Source organism: Phymastichus coffea, unplaced genomic scaffold (assembly GCF_024137745.1).
Source record: "Phymastichus coffea isolate CEN01 unplaced genomic scaffold, Cenicafe_Pcof_1.1 PCOF00028, whole genome shotgun sequence".
In the NCBI taxonomy this organism is placed as follows: domain Eukaryota; kingdom Metazoa; phylum Arthropoda; class Insecta; order Hymenoptera; family Eulophidae; genus Phymastichus; species Phymastichus coffea.
The window spans coordinates 2,770,759-2,792,486 of record NW_026706839.1 but is presented as its reverse complement, the minus strand read 5'-3'; the positions used below and the strand labels follow the sequence as shown (position 1 = coordinate 2,792,486).

The following is a 21,728-nucleotide window of genomic DNA, read 5'->3' as shown; positions in this document are numbered from 1 at the left end:
AATTTCATTTTAAGTGCCTCTCTAATACTCGTTAGACAATATTTACCTTCTATATTACCTTCTATATAAAAATAAAATGATTACTAATACTTTCAAAACAAAAAAAAGCCGTAGCCAATAGTAAGTAATTATGAACTATATTTATGTTCTCTTTATAGAAGCCATTTTAGTGGTGTATATTGTAAATGTCATAGTTATTAAGGAAATATCATAGGTATTATGGGCGAATGTAGCTCTTGACTTGAAAAATATTTTCATTCGATAAATTTGTATCGTTTTCTTAACACTTTCTCAAAAATATAGCTGTATATCACAAAATAACTTTTCATTGCTTGATAAGGTATTGGAATAAGACTATAAATAAACGAAAGAGTGAGCTTTTTCAGTTTAAAGCTTTAATAGTTCGTTTATGCTTTTACTAATATTGAATCAAATATTTTTGTTCATATTGAGGAAAATTTTCGTAACGATCAATCGAAAAATCATTTTTTATTGCATTCAGAATATATTACTGAATTCACAAGACTTTAATTTTATAAGAACGATTATTCAGTAAATTTTCAATTTATTTGAACCAATAAAACAAACTATTTTAAGATTATTTAAATATCTAGATGAAGTCTTCTGGATTTTACTAATAATAATTATTTAGCCACATTTCCTGCAATAACAATAGCATATTTCAATTTTTTATTCTTTATTTTTAAGAAAAAATTAAGTGAAAATATATTACAGCAAATATTTTACGTTATTGCAAAATGCCAATAAATTACTTACAAAGTTCTAAATAAAATTATTGAATAGTAGGAAAAAAGAAACCCCGAAATTCGTCTTTCGTTTTGACCATCTATAAAACACTCGTCTTTATAAGTCTTCATATGATAAATACAATTGCCTAATAACATCATTAAGTGATTTTTTTCCAAAAAATATATATTTATACTGTTATGCCTTGTTAGGAAAAATACGAAATGTATATTCAGTGACTATGAAATAAAGTTTTAGTTGAGCAAGGCAAAGCAGCTCACTTTTTACATACTTGGTTTTTATTGCACCCCATTAAGAACTCTCAGAAGAGAAGTATGCGAGGCCTGTGATTCCAGTTACGGTGGATTATCTACAGAGCAATTCACCACGCTCTCTTTATTCGTGCATTTTGTTTTTACTGATCTATATTTCAATTATTCATTATTCAATTTTTCGATCAGTGATATATATTGTACTTCTGATTAACTGTTTTTTGCGATGCTATTAGGTAAATTTTGTACACGAATAATTCATTAAATAAACTAATTAAATATAATATACATTATTTTTTTTTTCAAATTAAAATCATTTGATACAGTATCTTTGACTTGGTATTACGAATCCGCTTTTTGTACTCACCAATAAATAAATTACTGATTAAATATTTAAGAATTCAGAGTGAAATTTTATTGGACATGCTCATAATAATGAATGTTCTATTTAAAACATCACTAATTAAATTATAGATACACAATAATAAATTTCATATAGAGTGTAAGCCATACGATAATGTATTTTATTACGGAAAATAAGAATTTGATGTACATATACCTGATCGCATTTCTCAATAATTTATTTTAACAACGTTCACTAGTATGTACAAACTCAAGCGTTGTGCTTTTATTTATTATACTTGTTGCAGTCGTATCAGTGGAATTAAGTTCAATGACTTATATTTATTACTTTTCAGTTTTAATGAATCTTTACAAACATTTCGTTTGCTCAAATTACAATAGTCAATGCACGTTAAAAAAATTTTTACTAAACCCAATCTAATACATATCTAAAATAAAATAAAATAATTGTATACAATTTACATAGCACAAATAGTGAGCAATGCACGAAAATATGACAATATTCTATAAACTTCGTTAAGAATTACGTCCGGATCACTGCTTTTCGAAAAATTGTAATTTATAAAATTTTTCAATTTTACAATAGTGGAATGCAGAATATGAATAGTGTTAATAGATACAACTTTATTAGTTTTGAGAATAGTAATAATATATTTCTATTTATTTCATCTCAAATTGTTCTATTCGCACATATATTTGATAAAGATTAGTTGGACACCATGAAAATCTGTCACAAACAACGTCACGAAGAGTTATTTTAAAGATTTAATTTTGTATTGCACTGATAAATTACTCTTCTCTTATCAACAGGAATCCGGAGAGAATTTTCGACAACATATTACGTATTAAAGTCAAGCAAGTATTGTAAAATCCAATTGCTCATAAACATCGTTACGATATTAGCGGATGTTCATTCATTCCACAAAATGCTAACCTACGAGAAATGTGTTTTATGAATTGATCGAGACATACGATAAGCTGATCGCAAAGCACAAGATAAGCTGTGTGACATTTAAATACTGAAACAAATTTCTCAACGAATTAGTTCAAAGAGTAACACTTGGTAGTGAACATGAGATCAATTATTCTGTTCGTTTTTTACACATTTGCTGTACTTACTACAGTATTCGCATGTAAGTTTTGAAAAACGTATTTATTTTTTTAATTCTATAGGGTTTATTTATAAAATAATTTATTTTACAGATTCAAGCGATAATGTAGATGAATCTTGCGATTGTCGCAAGTTAAAAGAATGCGATTCCGTGTTATCAAAATTGATAATAAGTCATACAACAGATGCTGTTAAACATAAAGCATTTACTGAATATCTTAACCTAATCAACTGCGGATACGTACGTTTTGAATCGCTCGTTTGTTGTCCTGAAAAAATTCCTAGTGAAGTTCTTGAAATCGTGGACGATACAAAATACTGGACCGTATTAGAAGAACAGAAGAGTATAAAAAAATTAAGGCTCGCTATTGAAAATGCCAAATCTTCATCTTTAAATGATGTTGATCTATTTCCTCAATGCGGTTTATATTGGCGGCGAGAGGATACTAACAGCAACGTTACAGACCTTGGAGAATATCCTTGGTTGGCATTGTTGGAGTATGAAACTTCTGGTAAGTACAAATTGCAAATGTAAAATGGTATATTAAAAATTGTTTTGGCGTTAGAAAATAGTATTTTAATTTAGACTTTTCATAATAACATGGAATTTTTTTATTCTCATTTATATAATAATAATATTCCGTAAGTCTCACGTGAATTTTATCAGACTAGATATGAAGTGTAACCTTAAATATTCATCACTGTCATGACAATTAGCTCGATTAATTCTTTGTGGATTTTGGACGTCATAAATATCTATGCTTTTCGTTAGCCCGGGTTGTCATAAATTTACAACTTTTTTCGTTTCATAAAGCTAAAATTATTTCTATTTCTGGCATGTTGAGGAAAAGCTTACGTAACTTCATTTTCTTTTATCTCGATGACTGATAAAATGTAATTGTAATTTTTTCAGATCACAGCAAAAAAATTTTGTGTGGAGGTGCACTCATCAGTGATCAGCACATTCTCACATCAGCTGATTGTGTAACAACAAGAGGTAATATTCTAAGCAGCGTAATTCTAGGCGAGTATGATACAGATGCCAATCCAGATTGTATGGACGAAGGTAACGGCCATGAACCTTTATGTGTGGATTCTGTAAAGAAATATGACATCGAGCTTGTGATAATTCACGATAAATACAACGATGGAGTTCCTCATCTGAAAATACCAATGTTTAATGCTAATTCATCCAACGTTCATTCTAAAACAAACAACATTGCTCTCATAAAGCTCAGAGATAAGGTTCAATTTACAACTTATATTCAACCAATTTGTTTGCCACTGAGACAGCCAAAATATCAACGCTTCAAAGTTGCTGGTTGGGGAAGATCACTTATTCCAAATACCAAGGGATTCAATAAAAAATTATTATCGTATCTGACTAGATGCAAACCTAGCGAATATCAAAGGTTTGAAATCCAACGTATCTACGATGAAAATGAACATATTTGTGCTGCTGCTTCAACCAATCGCGTTGAACAGTCTTGCATCGTTGACAGTGGTGGTCCACTTATGGGTTTCGAGACAAGTGAAAGCGGAAGAACAAGACTGACGGTTTTTGGCGTTTCATACATGGATTTGATTTGTGAAAATAATGGGCAGCCGCAAAATTTACCCGGAATTTTCACAAATGTGTTTAATTATAAAGGCTGGATAGTTGAAAATATGAAGTTATGAATAAAATCAATTCTAAGTAGTTTAATTCATAATTTTTTAACAACTTAATTGTACACGGCAATTTAATGTAGTATCGTAGAAGTTATGTATTATAATTATGCATACTTTTTGAAAAGTTCATTAGTAAATATGTACTTTAACCTTAAAGTCTTGATGTATTTATTGATATAATGAATACTAAAAGCAGATGTACTAATATTCAAGTACTAATAATCAAGTATAATTGTAACGGTCTTGTGTTATTTTTGGAGCACCTGCATGCGACAACTCTTGATACGTAATGATCAGTTTAGATTATAGTAATCAAAGATTAGGTACAAATAAATGAATAAATTAGTGTGTGTGTGTGTGTATATATATATATATATGTGTGTGTGTGTGTGTGTGTGCGTGCGTGTGTGTGTGTGTGTGTATATATATATGTATATAGCATGTATATATATAGTTTATATGTACAAATAAAATCTACTTAATAAAACTGGAGACGAATAATCAATCTTATTTAATAGTCTTATTCTTAATGTAAGAATTGCATATTTTCGTAAAATAAAATATATGTCAAAGAATAATTTGCACAGAACAGAAATCACTATTAAATACCCGCAAAAGTTATTAAAGTAATGGATTGATAGAGTTTTGACTAGACAGATCGATTAAAAAAAGGCAAAAAAACGGGATACTTTTTAAGTTATATGTGTGTGTGTGTGTGTGTGTGTGTGTGTGTGTGTGTGTGTGTGTGTGTGTGTGTGTGTGTGTGTGTGTGTATGTATGTATACGATATAAAAAATCATTGTTTATCGTTGTAACTATTTTTTTATACAAGGCTTTACGCGTATGGCCAAGTTTGTTTTATTTACATACCGATTGTACTAGATTTGATTCTACACAAATTTTAAAATTTTGTTTATTTAACATAATGCTTGTCTATTGAACTTAAATAAAACACTATTTTCTTAAAAAATAAAATAGTATCTGACTAATATCATTCTACAGAAAGATTAACAATAAATTCATTGGCACAAAATAATCTACATATGATAATTTTACATTTGATCATTTTTTAATTTCAAAACTTAAGCATATAATTTTTTTAATATTTATTTATTTCTAGACAAATATTTTACGTAGAAAACTTTGGACTAGTTATTTTTGAATTTAAATTTCTAAAGAAAGTCAGCAGTATCTTTTTTTCTAATAAATACTACTTTCCGTTTTTAATACAATTTAAAAAGTATTATGTTAAATAAACCAAATTTTTTAATTTATGTAGAATCCAATTGCATACAATCGATAACTTTGCATGGAAAGAATGCGGTCCGCGTATTGAAAAAAATTGATCCCTACATCTTTATCATTTTTTTAAATATAACCCTTCTATTGAAAAAATGTTATCATTACTTGTTAAAAGTTAATCACGTTTGATTTAATTATAATTGACTCAAAGTGAAACAATAGTGCAAGATTTGAAAATAATCCAGTATTTCCATGCCCATTGCATTAACTCTGAATCATTCAAATATAAATGTACTAATCTATTAGCACCTGATCTTTGATTACTCTAATCTGAAATGATCATCATTACGTATGACGAAGAGCTACATACAGGTGCTTCAAAAGTATTGCGTTCACTGTTACAATTATAACTAGACTATTAGGATATCTATTTTTAGTATTAATTACGCTAATCAATACACCAAAAATTTCAAGTTTACAGTATATCTTTACTCTTGACTTTGCGAAAAGTATGAATAATTATAATACATAACTATAATACATAATTTATAGGATACTAAAACAAGTTGCAGTGTACAATTAAGTTATAAAATTATTGGAATTTGTTATATTCATGACTTCATGTGTTTAATTATCCAGCTCTTGTAAGTATACACATTCGTGAAGATTCCGGATAGAGCTTCTTGCTCTTCGTCTTGTTCGCAGGGCATGATCGCATACATAATGCCAAAAACAGTCGGTCTTGTTCTTCCACTTTCACTTGTCTCGAAACCGATAAGTGGACCACCAGAGTCGACGACGCAAGGCTGTTCAACACTATTTTTTGAAGCAGTAACACAAATCAATTCACTTTCATCGTAGATACGTCTAATTGCAAACTTTTTATAATCGTCAGGTTTGCATTGAGTCACATAAGATATTAACGTTTTATTGAATCCTTTGACATTTAATGTATGTGTTCTTCCCCAACCAGCAACTTGGAAGTTTTTGTAATTTGGTTTTCCCAATGGCAAACAAATTGGTTGAATGTATTTTGTAAATTGAACCTTCTCTTTGAGCTTTATGAGACCAATGTTGTATAGATCAACGTCGGATGTATCATTATTACTTGGTAGTATAAGAAAGGAAAGCCCTTGGTCGTATTTATGATGTATTATCGAGGATGAAATGTTGTACTTTTTTACAGAATCCACACATAGAGGTTCATGGTAGCGATCTTGGTGTATGCAATCTGGATTGGTATTTGTGTCATACTCGCCTAGAATTACACTGACTAACTTGAGATTTAGATTGGATCTTACACAATGACCTGATGTGAGGATATGCTGATCACTTATGAGTACACCTCCACACAAAATTTGTTTATGCTTGTCTGAAAAAATTACGAAGAAAAAAATTTTCAAATTTCCTTTGTTTTTGTTGAATCGTTTTACAATGTAAATTTTATCAGTCTTTGAGAGAAAAGAAAACGAGTTACGTAAACCTTTTCTTAACTCGCCAGAAAGAGAAATAATTTTAGTTTTGTGGAACGAATGGTACTATGAACCGAAAAAAGTTATAAATTTATGTCAGCTTATGTTAACGAACGAGCCAATTGGCATGATGATAATATTCGAGATTAAACATCATATCTAGTCTATTCAGGTAGAACCCGCGTTTTCACGTGAGATTTACGTAATGCTTTTATTTTGTAAATGACAATGAGAAAATTCCTTTTCCTTTTGAAATACTATTTGTGTAACGTTAAAAAAATTTTTCATTTGCAATTTGTACTTACCAGAGGTCTTATACTCCAATAATGCCAACCAAGGATATTTTCCAAGGCTTGTAACGTTACTGTTGGTATCTTCTCCCTGCCAATGTAGACCACATTCAGGAAATGGATCAACATTATTTAGAGATGGAGATTTGGCATTTTCAATAGCGAGCCTCAATTTTATTATACTGTTCTGTTGCTGTGACGCAGTCCAGTATTTTTTGTCATCCACAATTTCAAGAATTTCACTAGGAATTTTTTCAGGACAACAAACGAGCGGTTCAGAACGCACGTATCCGCAATTAATTAAGTGAAGATATTTGGTAAATGCTCTATGTTTCACAGCATCTGTTGAATGACTTGTTATTAATTTTGATAATAGGGAACTGCATTCCCTTAACGGACGACAATTGCAAGATGCATCTACATCATTGTTTGGAACTGTAAAGTAATTTGATTAAATATACCCTATAGAATTTATTACGTTTTTAGAACTTACATGTGAATGCTGTAGTAACTACAACAGACGTGTAAAGAACGAACAGGCTAATTGATCTCATGTTTACTACTAGGCGTGATTCTTTGAACTAACTCGTCCAGGAGTCGCTTTAGTATTTAAACGTCGTACGGTTTACCTTGCGCTCTATGATCAGCTTATCGCGTAACTTGATCAATTCATAAAACACATTTTTCATAGGCTAGCATTTTGGTAAATGAATGAGTATGTGCTAATATCGTAACGATGTTTGCGAGCGATTGTGTTTCACTATACTCGACCTTAATTCATAAAGTATTGTCGAAAATTCTTTTGAAAATCTTGTTGATACAAAAACAGCTACGCCTCAAGCGTAAAATATGCGTAATGGTGCCGTGCCGTGAAAAACTTTCTAACTTTAATGGGAATACAGCAATTGCGTCCCAATTTCTCAGTATGGTAAATATCGGATTTTGCCAAAAATCATTTCTTGGAGATTGTGCGGATAGCCAAGGCCAGTCAATTGTCACACCGTAGCAAAAAGTTGAGTAGAAAATGCACAATGTGATTATTACATAAAATAGTTTTTGCAAAAATCAACATTTATATAAACAAAAAATAGGCATTCATACTAAAAATTATCATGAGATAGTAATTAAAAAATTAAGTTTCAATTCTAATAAATGATTATTTTTGGATTTATTGCGAAATGAATAAAATGTAAAAATGAAAAATAGTTAATTATGCATCGTGAGGGAAAAGTAAGACATTACCTGACGGATAGGTTGCCATCAGGGCGCAACTATGTATGTTTTACTATTTAGGCGTAGGCGAGGTTAAGTCAAATTAGTTAATTAAGAAATTGAAATCGCATTGTAAAGTTCAAGTTCTTTATTCCGTAAAATGATAGAATATTTCCCTTAGATTATTACGCGGATCAGTAGAGTAAAATTATAGTGTAATTTCACTTGTATTTCTCTCGTTTGATAATAACATATTCCATTATTATGCTGTGAAATTGTTATAATTATTTTCTACTACTAATAGATAATCTCATTTTTGCATGTGTAAAATTGAAATAAATGTTGTAATATCACAATCGTTATTCGAAAAGTGGTGTAACTATTTAATAACAATTTAACCAATATTGAATAAAAATAGAGTAGTATTATAGAATCATTTCAGTTGGGAAAATTCCTTCGAGATCATAAAATAATTTGAATTAAAATCCTAAGTTTTCATCATTTTTTGTAGTTAAGATCTTACGATTTCATGTTCAGTCTGATATTAAAGAATTTTATCCTGTTCAAATACATTGTTTTATATGCTGTAAAACTAACGTTTATGCTGTTTGATATAATAATGTAAGCTTTTGATTCTACTTCTTGCGATATCTCATCAGAGTAGTAGTTTAGATTGATTCGGGTCCAGTAAGAACTTGTACGATAATTTTATTCTAATTAAATTTATCACAAAATTTGATATTCGTGTTGCGCTACTAAATATTTTTCATTACTCGTCGTCGCGTCGCCTCGCGTAATTGACCTCGTCGGCTGTTAATTGGTGCTCGATTGACGAACAATCGTCGCCTGACAGCAGGGCGTGTTCCATCGCAGCTAGCTCGCGTTCTCTCGCTCTCTTCTTTTCATGCGAAAATACCACAGATGTCAGCCGCATCTGTGTTTCTTCGCATACGCACGCGCTGCTACATTTTCTTTATATCGTCTACGACATTGAACGGAAAATCATTGTATATATTCCAAGCTGATGTATTACTGAATGCACACGTCTACATTAAACATTTAAAAATAAGGCGTATATCCTATTTTTTCAAAACTGGATAAATGGATAGACTTTTTTTTCATACACGAGCCGAATGCGCCGACTTGGCCAGTTCGCCAGTTCAATTTGCGGTCGGAAACCGCATAGCATTGTTTTACTCGCGGTCCCTATTTTTTTTTTTTTTTTTTTTAAGCCGCGTCATTGTCCATGTGCACACGGGATGAATTTTCTTCAATAATACGCGCGAGGGAGCACATATTGCAGCGAGTCAACGTGAAAAGACGCTCAGCACGCGACTTCCTTCCGTCCTGCCGAGTTTTTACTACGCGTATAATCTTTCGTTCCGATATGTGTGTTACGCTTCTTTTCCTCTGCGGACGGATATCCATATCCAGCTCTCGAGTTCTTTGACTGCACAAATGTTATGGTGGACTAGGTGTGTGTGTGTGTGTGTTTTTTTTTTGAGCGCGCGTTCTGTTGGAGCAGCCAAGTACAATTTACTTTGCAACCGCCGCGCGCATCCTTGCATTGCAATCGAAATTTTCTGCCACGATAACTTTGTCAACTGCGCTATATCCAGGTATGGTTTGATCATTGGAACGAACTTTATATGGATTTCCAAATATTGGAGTGGATCACAAGTATTGCGTAACAAGTCAAGATTGCATGACGTTTATCTATTATTGACGATTATTATCAATTCATTAAATCGCGCGTAAAACGACAATTAATCGACTAGAACGTGTTCGAGTAATTCGTAAAGTGAAAGCCGTCCTCGTGATCGCAAGTCAATCCCAAGACAAAAACATCGTACAGCCTGAAAATACCTGGGCCGCTCGGAAAATTCTCAAGGCCCGCGCATCGAGTTGGTCCCATAAAAAGTGCATCGCACAATGAGCATCCACGCATTACCAATACTCGATTAATCATCGGAGCACTATGCATTTGGATGGCTTCACTCTCAACAAACGAGGTACAGTGTGAAAAATAGCTAGCATCGAAGAGTCGATTGTTTGCAGATGAGAGTGGCGTGGCGTTGCGTCGGGGAAAACCACGCGGGTGGGCGCGCGAGCAAATGACACTCTCTTGATTTTCAATAACGAGCATCGTTAAGAGCTTTCACGCGCCGCTCTCTTTGAGATACTCGACACTCACACGTGCTGCTAGCCAATGTGTTTCGCGTTATAAGCTCTGTGTCGAGCTAAAGACCACGTCGTCTAATTCGGTCTTTCGTTAAGGGAAATTGCTTGTCCCTCGTTATAATGCACGTTGCGTTTCCCCCTCTTCTCTCGAATTTGTCATGGCTCCGTTGGTAAACTTTTATCGCGTTACATGGAAAGAGTTAATTAGTCATTGCCTATTCCAGTTTGTATCATGTACGATTGAAAATAATTTGTAACGGTATTCGCTGTAGCTAATTCTCGTATGTCGAAATTTCCGTCAGAGTTCATTGGTACGTAAGTTATTTCTAGTTCGATTACATGTCTCACAATAATTTGAAAAGGTTTGACCTCCCGGATCATTGAAATGCATGTATTGGCAACAACCAAATTACCAAATCGGTATTTTTTATAAAATTGGTCCTGAACCACTAGTACTCTCGTGAATGTCAAGATTTATCAAAGAAAGGAAAACAAAACGTATTTTGCACGAAGCAGATGTCTTGTAAAAAAAACCGATGAAAAAAGGACTGGAGTGATTACTCGTTGTCTAATTTAAAATGGTACGTATACATGTTTACTTTACAAAGCAATCGGTGTACTCGCATACGTACGCAATCGGTCAATTTTCATAATCTCTCATCTGTCTCGGAGCAAACAATCATTCCAAGCGACCGAATCAGACCACTCTCTCCAATAGCTATCCTCGTACGTCTCTCCTCATTACACGCGCGCGCCTTTGATCTCGCGCAGAGGCTTTTCATTCGCGTCATAATTGCCGACAGACAGACAAAAATGCGAGCTCACGCCTTGTTCTCCTTTCGTCATTCCTACCAGGAATCCCATATTTACGTGACTCCGGTGAGTCCCGGTCAAAAGACGAGTTTATTCATGCGCGATATCGAGCTTTTCGTTCCGCGATTAGTACGCGCGGATTGGCGAGTAGCAAAAAGCCAGGAATCGAATGAGCTCATTCACGAGGACGATAGGAAATATTTGTGTGCGATAACCTACTTTTTTTGCAGAAATTGGCTGGCCTGAATAGTACATTACTAAATTATGAGTGACTTGAATAAAAGTGTACATCATAGCTAGGCAAACAGTCTGATTAATTGTTTGCGGAATACATTCCTGAGGTGACATCTTGATGACGTGAATGTCGAAAAACTATACCTAGTAATTTCTTATGGCGGATACAAACTCCATAATTGATACAACGAATTTAAATTTAGAATTTGAAGTAGGCATTCAACAGCGACAACCGACCTCGTCATTCCAAAGCATAACGCCCGCCAAAACTTGGCAATCTACAAAAATAGCATCGCATCAGACTAATAGAGATTTATGAAAACATCCAAATCGAAAGTTCCCGACCAAACCAGGGTGTCCCGTTCCGTTCTCTCTAGCTAACAGCAAAAACATGTGTCACACAGTATAAAAAACAGATTCGCACCGCTGATTATTCCTCGCGCGCGCAGGCGTCAATTCATAAATTTTCACAAATCCCACTCTCCGTGTCGTTGTTGTCTCCCGCCCTCTTCCTTGTTTTTTCTGTGTTGTCTTGTATTCGTTTCCAGGAAAGAAGAGCGCTTAATCACTGCCTTTAGCAATTAGCTCGATGCAGTTTTGGAGTGTGCATACTCGCGTTGCATCGATGTACTGCACTACGTCACGGGGATATTCGTATCAGTTTTTTTTTTTCATATGAGCGCTTGCTTTCGCGAAAAACGGATGTAGCATTTTAATTCGAGTGTATGGATAAACAGATCTTTACCGTTTCACGAACTTACGCAACCGAGGAAAGACGATTGAAGTCAAATGAGAATTTGAAATGATAAGACGACGACGATGTGTACTTTGTTTGGAAAAGAGAAGGCAATAAGCCACGCGTTTATAAACGATACGTTCGAGCAATCCAATGGAATCACCGATGTGTTTCACAAAAGACAAGGAAAAACCGTTGTTGTTGAAAGCTCAATTTTTCGAAAAAAACCGCGCAGACCTTACTTGTGAGCATTTAAAATTTGCCTGTCAGCGCATTGGTCGCCTGAAGACGCCGGGCAGAGAGAAGCAAAAGAGACAACAACACGCGCCGCAGCACCCAGTAGAGGAGACAAGAAATAGCGGCTTGGCGTCTGTTGGAATTGCAAACGAAAGCACAAAGAGAAGAGAAGAGGGCGGAGGTAGGCGTCAAGTGGTTCGCCAGGAAGCGACGACGCTAAATCACGCGAGACGCCGGGCCTCTCTTTCTCTGCCCTCGGTAGAAAATATCGAGTCGAGTAAAGAACAAAAAGGGTAGTAAGGAAAATTCGGCGACACACTGGGAATTTCCGACAGAAACAACTAGATACCTACGTACTGGATCCTCTATTCGCGTGTTATCTTAGTCGTCAAAAAATGTATCACAAAAGAATACGCCTTAGCATAAATTAATCTCAATCTACGTATATTGGATTTTCCATATAAAATCCACATATTCCCTCGATATAAAGATATCAAATGTTTGATCCGTTAAAATATCAGAAACCAATTGATTTACGAGATATAATTTTGCACGTGTCATAGCTATTATTACGTCAGAGCAACATAGTAACTTCATTCTTTGCTTACCAGACTCATAATATCCCACCAAATCATCTCTATCTTCGCGCATGCTCACTTGCACGCTCACGGCAAAGTACGCAAATCGCACATTTACTTTGAGTGGCGCCTTTTTGATATTGCACTTTATTCGCAAAGCTGATTTTTTAATGGCACTGACTCTGGGGGTATATATAATAATGCGCCAAAGATGGCAGAACAAAAGTTTAAGACAAGGCACGAAGATGTCATTCCGTAGTGGAGTTTTGTTGGATGGGGTGCATAGTCCTAGATAAGAGTAAATTTATGAAAGCGTTTTCGCCTTAATGTACTCATGATATCAACTGCTGTCTCATTGAATAAAAAACTTTTTATTTGTTTTAAATTTTACAACATATCTGTTTAAAAGTGATTAGTCGGCGATGATGGACTCTACTTCTCGAGCGTTGCAATGTCGCAAAAGAAAATTTTTCATTTATGAAAAAATGCCAGCAATAAATCACTAGAAGATACACGCGTCATCAATACGCGTATGAAAGAATTAAGTAACGGTTGAATGTCTCCTATTCCGGCACTTTAAGGCAAGGGTTTCGCCACTTTTGCAAAGTGAAAGACAGTAATTAAACAATGTCGGCCAAGAGAAAACGATCATTTAGGAGGCCCCTCGAGCGTGAAGGCGCGCGATGTCGGACGTGCGTCATGTGTCTTCGGTTTACCAAACGATTTATTATCGGCCTCTTCTTCAGCTGTCGACGCGAGCAAGAGGACGTCCTTTCCGCAAAGCGGAAGTCTACCAATTTTTCTCTTCGTCATTTTTCTTCCATCGCCTATTCAAACGCCGCTCGTCGCTCCTCTCTTTCCTCTACTTTATTTTTGCATTACTAGCGTATAACCCATGCATATCATTTATATCAATTGGTAAATGTACTCATAGCAGAGTGTTTATGCAGAGGTAATACGTACAACGGTGGTACAAGACAACTTTGATGCAGCAAAAGTTTTGATTGATAAAAAACACAACGTGCAATGCTTTACTCGTCATTTTTAAATGATAATTTGTAATTTACGTTGAAAATTTGTTATTCAAAAGCCTGAAGAGCAGCAATAATTACAAATTCTTATATTTTTCTTGAATCATTAGTTTTCAAAGAATTACATTTGTGATGCAGAATGTCATTTAGTTTAACTCAAACATTTTTCTGCGGATGACAACACACGTGAGGCATATTTTTAGATTCCTCGTAGCCACAAGTTATTGGATTTACATCATTTATCAGGAATTTCAAGTACTTGTCTACTTTTTCTTTATCATTTTTATTCCTACGATAATCTACTAATAATTCTAATGCAGTCTTTTTTATATAAGAGCACTCGAACAATGGTATACAGACTTCATTTATTTTACATTCATCTGTGAAACATCAAAATAAAAAGAATTATTTACACGAGCGTTAATTAAAATTTAATGTATCAATAATTTTTCTAAATATGTATCATGTGCAAGATGTTCATGATGATAAGTAAAAGATGACATATCATTCTACAGTAAAGTTAAACTTACAGTTGTACGAAATGAATTTGGTCTGAGCTGTGGAATAAAGTAAGCAGAGAGCTCCCAATAAAATGAGCTTCATGATGCGCTACGTGAATTATATTGACAAGTACGGATGAATTGATAGTATTTATATGCTGAATCTAGTACTTCCTCGTAACTCAATATTTATTCAAGAATATTATTTTTACTCGGAGAATATGCAATTTTTATTCTTTTTTGCAAATATCGCGCGCGTTCTCTCATTTTATGATTTAATAAACTCAAATAAATATAAATCAACTAAAATGTTCTTGGACTTAATGATCTATACGTAATGATTATCAGTAAGCAGCTGCGTGACTGAGGAATTAAGTCTGAATCACGACTTTTAGCGACTATACTATTTAAAAGATATTCTTGTTCAAACGAAAAAAAAAATATATATATATATATACATACTCACTAAGCTGTAACTTCTTTCATTAGGTCATATTTAACTGTAAATCATAAGACATTTTGAAAAATATAACATTTTCTTTAACAGAAAATTTTTAATTATTGTTTTAGGTCAATGAGAAAAATAACTTTTATATTTTGACAAAGCGGGTTTCTCATCTTACAGTGTAAGTTTGAAAATAATATGTTCATGAGTTCATTTTCTCACCATCAAACGCTATAATAGTTTAACGAAAGTTGACGCGTAAAATAGACAGAGAATTTCCAATAAGATGAACTCCATGTTCAACAATTTAATATACTAAACTGAAACATGATATGACAAAATTTATAAAACTAGAACTTTTTGTTTTTCTGTTGCTGAATTGGTCATTACCTTATAAAAGTACAATAACTTCAAGCATTTGAAACATTAAGTGAATTCATGAGTTTGTTCAACGCGAAATATACCTGCCTGAAAAGTCAATGTATTTCATGTTTAATTATTGTCGCGCAAAATTTTTAATTAATACCTTCTGTTGTCGTGAAATCGAAAGAAAATGTTCTTTGTTATTCATTTCCCCGATTTATAACAGTATGATTAATTATATCGGTAAATGTATCATTCAATAAGCCTGCTGCGATGCAGCAATGTAGCCGCGATACAAGTCTGCTATAAAATGTTACCAAACACATTTTTTATTACACACTTCAGTATTTTTAATTCGTGCTCATTATTTTTATAGTAGATAATGATGAAATTTTATTATGCAATGATTTTTTTTTTATTTATCATTCGTAGTTCTGATTTATCATTAAAATAAGTGATTTTCTCGTATTCAAGTCGAGTACTACTAAATTGCGCAAACAATCAATATGTTATACAATCAATATGCGTTTTAACATAGTATGCCATAGTAATATGAAGCTAACAATAACGTTACAAACTAAATTATTTTGGTACTTCTATAGCTCGTTTTTTTTCCAAAGTATCTTGATTGAAATCTAATGTTTGTCCATCAAATAAATATCTAGTTGACTAGGTGTCGAAAGACGCGGTTGAAAAAAAGATAAGTAAAAAAGGGGTTACCAACATTTGATGAGACATAAAGTGACGTTGACGTATGTCAAAATGCGCTCCTCGTCCGTTCCCCCTGTACGGAAGGCTCTAAAATTAACGTGCTGAGAGGGTTACGCCAATTTCCTGACGTCAGACTGTAAATAAATGCTCAATCATATTACGTAAATAGACGTTTCAATGCAATTCAAAAATAATATTTTTTGAAGCGTCTCCGTTTCACGCATGTATACCCACATTTACTAAGGTGCCAATACTAACGAATAAAATCAGTTTATAAATTGTACTTGGTTGTTACAAGTTAGTTCATAATTAACACTTTGTTAATAACCCAATTTGTTTTTTCTTTCTTATGACCGTTGACGAATAACTTATAAATTGATACTTGATATATGATAAACAATAGAATGTAAATCGTTACCTATATACTATACACTGATAGGTAGCACACGTACACCAATAATTGGCCGCGAGTGAAATAATTAATCAAAAATTGGATACAACCCGTCAATAGAAATTAGACGCAACACTATAGGGGGTGAGCATCGAGAGATCAAAGGTGGACAAGCGACACGGGCCAATCGGACACTTTAATGACCCCTAACGACGGGCAATTAGCCCTTATCGAGGCCGTAATGCTATATATCGGCTTTGCGTTTCAGCGGAGCGCCGCGGCGCGACGATCGAAGATGCGCGAGTGTGGAAATAATGAGTGCGACAACGTGTTCGGTGTTGTTTGACCATTAGGGCCAATGTCCAGCGTGTCGCTCTCGAATTTATCATCGTTGTGTGCGCGCGCGCGCGGCTCATTAAGACGTTTTTCGGGGGTTTGGTTTTGCGTCGCGCTGCTATACTTACCACTGATCTCATCATTTATTCAAATGTCCACCGAGGGTGGCTCGGTCACGCCGTAAGAATTATTAGGCCAGCTTTACCGGACAACATTTTTCAAGTATTTTTTTAATTGTACTTACCGAGTAGAGATTTCATGTGAGAATTTGGCATGGGACTTGTGAGTTATTCTCTCTATACCTACAGAAATCATCTCGTGTATCGAAAATATAGTTTATCTGATTCGGAGAATTTTAACTGCTTTCACGTGATATACATATATATATATATATACTCGTATATATTAGAGTAAAGAAGAAGAACTATAAATTTAGTAAAGCGAGCAGGTAAAACGCGCTCTCTCTCTCTTACGAAAGAGAACTTGGAATTGAAACATATAAAAGTGTGCTCGAACGTGCGAGGCTGTTGCTGCTGCTGCTGCTGCTGTTGCCGCATCTCTTCGAAAGCGCCTTTGAACTGCCTCCGCGTCACTTTGCCGTAGCTAATCGGAGTGTAATTTACGGATAACTTTTCGAGGGTCGCCCCTTGAGTTCCGCTCTCATATAGAAATAGAGGCTTGGAATCCTTAATCCTCCTGTCATTTCACTCCTTTATTCGGCTAACCAAACAGTGAGAGATACGAGACAAAAGAAAGTTCCCTTTTCATTCTTTTATGAGCTAAAAGATTTTTACGTTTGATTGGTTTCGTAATTTTTTTTTTTTCAAAGTACTGTGTCATTGGTTTTAATTTATCGACAACTGAGTTCACGGATTTTCGTCGAAATTTCCAGGAAAATGCCAAAATGCGCCAATTATACATTTATCAAACAACTAGTTTATTCTGATGAAAAAATAAAATAAAGTAAAATTTCATGACATTCGATCGAGCGTGCTTTAAATAGTGAGTAATTACGTGGATGCTTACTTGGAGAAATTATTAAAATTAAATTAAAATAAAACAAGAAAAAAATTAGATAAACAGAGTGACACAAAGAGAGCCGCCGCGAAAGCCACTCACACTTGAGAAACAAGCATCCCTTTTCAAGAGGGGCGGCGACTTTGGTTAAGGCGATACGCGCGTGCTCGCGACGGGGGCTGAATTTTTTACTTATACACATTGACGCAAAGTGAAACCTCCGGGAGGTCCCCGCATAAGACTCCCTTAATTCTACATAGCCTGAGGCCAGATGAGAGAATTCAGCGATGCCGCGATCTTACATAGAGCGCTGATAAGTCGTGTACGCTTACCAGATGCTACCAATAAGTGCCTCGTTAGGACGCTCTTTCTCGCAGGAGACAACGAGACACTGCACGCTTCGCCGTTGATCTGTTGGTTGTTTCTTGGTATTTCAAATTGATGCTTACCTTATGCTTTGTTTTGTTTCTTTCTTTATTTTCAATTTTTGTTTTATTGCAATGAAAAAGTTTAAATAAACTTTTAATCATTTGATCACGCTTCATATTCTCATCATTACGATTTTTTTTAATCCCACGTTTTTAATTTCGTTATTGGTTTTAAGCTGCTGCGTAATAATTCATTTTTCTTGCGTCACTAATATCATACATTGTGTACTAAGAACTGCCCAGGAAACCACAGAAAGTTATACATGCGATCGCTCAAGGAAAAATATTTGCTCAATGATTTCTATAAAAGCTCGATATCAATGTGGTATAATTAACAAATGCAAAGTGAAGATATCATATGCAATAGCTGAAGCTTAAAATAATTATTGGCAAAAGATTGAATGTCTTTAAAATCATATTTACTTCATTTGAATTGAGCGACCTGGGTACATGATTGACAATAGATTTATTTAATGGAAGTTGAAAAGGAAATATGTAGCAATCGAATAACGATGAAAAGAAAATCGTCAAATATTCACAATTGGTATTCCTAAATAAACGAGCCATTACAGATTATTAATCAAACATTTTATATCTTACTAACGTAGATTAGTACTGCTTTATAGTGCTTAGCAACTCGTATATTAAAATGTGTGAAATAAAAGTTACCCTATCTGAAATGTTATATCTAATTATTATACGTTTATCTTACTTTAGTAAAGTTATTTAATCACTTAATGTTTGTAACAAATATTTTCAGAAATTTATAATCAGCAAAAGATCATGTTATTTATACGTGTCAATCGTTTGATCCTTTAACGTGTCACTTAATGCGTTGACTGTAGTCACGATCCCAGCAAAAATACAACATGTGAATGATTCTATGTGTATCCTTATTCTTTATAAAATAGTACAAAATTTCGCGGAGAAAAGTGGTTGGCATGAAAAAGAGAAAAATTCAAGATCTAGAGCAGAAGAGCCAAAATTGTCAAAAGTGACATGTGAGATATTAAATATAATTCGTTATGTATACTGCCCTTACGAAAAAGAATTTCTAGAGGTACATTATATTTAAAATGATAGAAGTAATAAATATGTTGTCAAATAAAAAACTAGAAAATTACCAAACAAAAAATTTATTATATATAGAACGTGTCAACATTAATTCTAAAAAGTCCAATTGTTTGGAAATTCGTGTCATTACATGTGCTACCGACGTTGTGTGATCGCGATTCAGCAACGACGCGTAAAAGCTCGTTTTTCATAAGGGAGATGCGAGAGAGCAGCAAACGCTCGTTCTCTCGGACATACTAACGTGTGATGTGAGTGTGAGAAAAAGGGAAGCATAAGGAAAAAAAAGTGTGGCGTGGCTTTTGCTTTCAGGGAATTAGACTTCCTCTGCCATTGGCGGAACGGAAAAATGCTCTGCTCGCTCTCGTTGTTCCCTCTTTTGATGCGTCGCGACGTCGCAGTGTCTTTGGTAAACATGACACCGTTTTCCGCCGCATCAGCTCTGCCTGTATATCTCTCCACGAAGTCAACGCTGACGATGATCTGCAGAAACCCTACTGCCGCTTACAAGTTTATTTCGCAAACCTACAGCCTAGAAAGCAAAAGGAATAAGAGAAGAGATGATGAGAAATCAGAATAAAGTATATTTTTAACTGTTTTTAATACTCAGAATCGCCTTTCTAATTCAACACTTTGCAAAAAAATTAAATTAACAAGAACACATTTGAATTTAACGAGGCTGTGAAGGCTGTATTCGTTAATGAAAAATTGAATAAAGAAGCCATATAGTCCACATTCGGAAGACAGAGGCTAATACGTTTTCTTTGCATGAGTGCTTTTAAAAAAAGAAGCGAAAACAATTAATAATATGCTGTTGTCATTGCCAGTCGTCTGGTGTGTGTGCCATTAATGACAGGGTGGACTTTGAACTTTACGGGGGTTGCGCGTCGAATTTTAATAGGCTCTAAAAGATGATTCATTGTCGATACTGCGCGTAAATGACAGTCCTTCAAGCGCACAGAAATGCAAATCGGGCATGTCGTCAACGTCGATAGCGCGTGCTCAAACTTTTGTGGAAAACTTCACGGCGGGCTGAAAGCTGACAAAAAACCTAGCCTTATCGGATTGATGTATTGTAAAATAAAAATTTTCAACCACAATCGTCCGTCGATTATTTAAAGAGAATATCTGGAAATAACGAAAAATCTTTATTTCAACACTAAAAGTACTGAATATGAAGTGAAACTTATCCAGTGATGATGACCAGCAGAGAATAAAGTTAATTAATTATCCGTGCAAAAAAGGTGAACAAGTTAAGTGCTACATTAACCACTAAGTCCAGAAATCGGACAAAGAAAGTTTAGCAGGAGAAGAAACGGTTAAAAGCCAAAGCGTCCGTCGCGGTAACGGTGCGTGGTGCGTGTATATATATAAGGCAGATCGTCGAGCAGCAGGCAAATTGAATAACAAAGCTTACCCTCGGCTTTGCGCGCGCGAGTGCCTCACCACCACCACTACCACCAGCCGCGAATTGCCCGTGCCCGTTTCATCCCCTCGTGTGCGCGCGCGCGAGCGCTTTGCATAACGATCTTATTTCGCCATCCCTCGACATATTGATCCGCGGGCACTCGTTCGAGCGAGCAAGCTGCTCGGGAAAATTGTTTATTAGTGGAATGCGTGCACTTCAGTCGTAACGAGGCTTCGCTTGATTTAGGGCTGCGATAGGTAAGCGTTCAATTGCCAGCGTCGGCTCAGTCGTTAGATATTTTCAATTTGCCGATCGCACGAGTTTCAATAGTTTTATCCGAAATTCAAAAAGAAAATAACGAAGCCAGTGCACGAAGAGACTTTCCCCGATCTCAAAGACCGATGAGTCGCGTGAGAGAGGAGAGAGAGAGAGAGAGAGAGAAAAAAATAAGAGACTATTGAAAAAGAAGGCTTTTTATATTGACAGAAAGGAATCAAGGTGATTGTGCAAGTGATTGGCAGTTTTCATCCTTTAACAGGCGAAGAATGTGAGAGATCGGACGGCGAAATGAAACGAAGAAGAAACGAAGCCGCCGTCGCCGCCGCGCGGTCGGCGCATCTATGAAAGGGCAGTAAAGATTTTTACGTTTTTTTCCCTCGTCTTCTTCTTCACCTCTACGGCGAGCACCTAATGATCGCGTAGTGCAAGCGCATTCGTAAAAGGATGTGCGCGCGTGGCACACACGGCAATCGAAGGACTCCGAGCGCACAGTCACTGCCCCTAATAATTCCTGCAACACGCGCGCCCCTTGATCCTTCAGACAGATTCTCGTGATGAGTCGACGACTTTCGTCTTACTGACTCAATTT

General features: G+C 35.0%; 2 protein-coding genes across 2 annotated transcripts; one reads left to right on the top strand and one right to left on the bottom strand.

Annotated features, from left to right (window-relative positions):
* The first annotated feature begins 2,454 nt into the window (after positions 1–2,454).
* On the top strand, positions 2,455–4,221 carry LOC131662873 (phenoloxidase-activating factor 3-like). Its single transcript, XM_058932844.1, is given in 3 exon segments — positions 2,455–2,515; positions 2,586–3,005; positions 3,407–4,221. Coding segments are annotated over 3 exon segments (1,296 nt in total).
* A 1,796-nt stretch (positions 4,222–6,017) lies between these two features.
* Positions 6,018–7,722, bottom strand: LOC131662872 (phenoloxidase-activating factor 1-like). The gene is made up of 3 exons (XM_058932842.1): positions 7,662–7,722; positions 7,184–7,603; positions 6,018–6,778 (listed from the first exon to the last, which is right to left on the bottom strand). Exons 1-3 carry the CDS (start codon positions 7,720–7,722, stop codon positions 6,018–6,020), a joined length of 1,242 nt encoding a protein of 413 aa, XP_058788825.1.
* Positions 7,723–21,728: the final 14,006 nt, after the last annotated feature.

Bases quoted from the DNA above. Each gene is read 5' to 3' on its own strand.
- LOC131662872 (XM_058932842.1), bottom strand. From the start codon at position 7,722: ATGAGATCAATTAGCCTGTTCGTTCTTTACACGTCTGTTGTAGTTACT. The intron at 7,604-7,661 runs GTAAGTTCTAAA...ATTACTTTACAG, and splicing joins AGTTACTACAGCATTCACAT to TTCCAAACAATGATGTAGAT. The intron at 6,779-7,183 runs GTAAGTACAAAT...TAATTTTTTCAG, and splicing joins ATTGGAGTATAAGACCTCTG to ACAAGCATAAACAAATTTTG.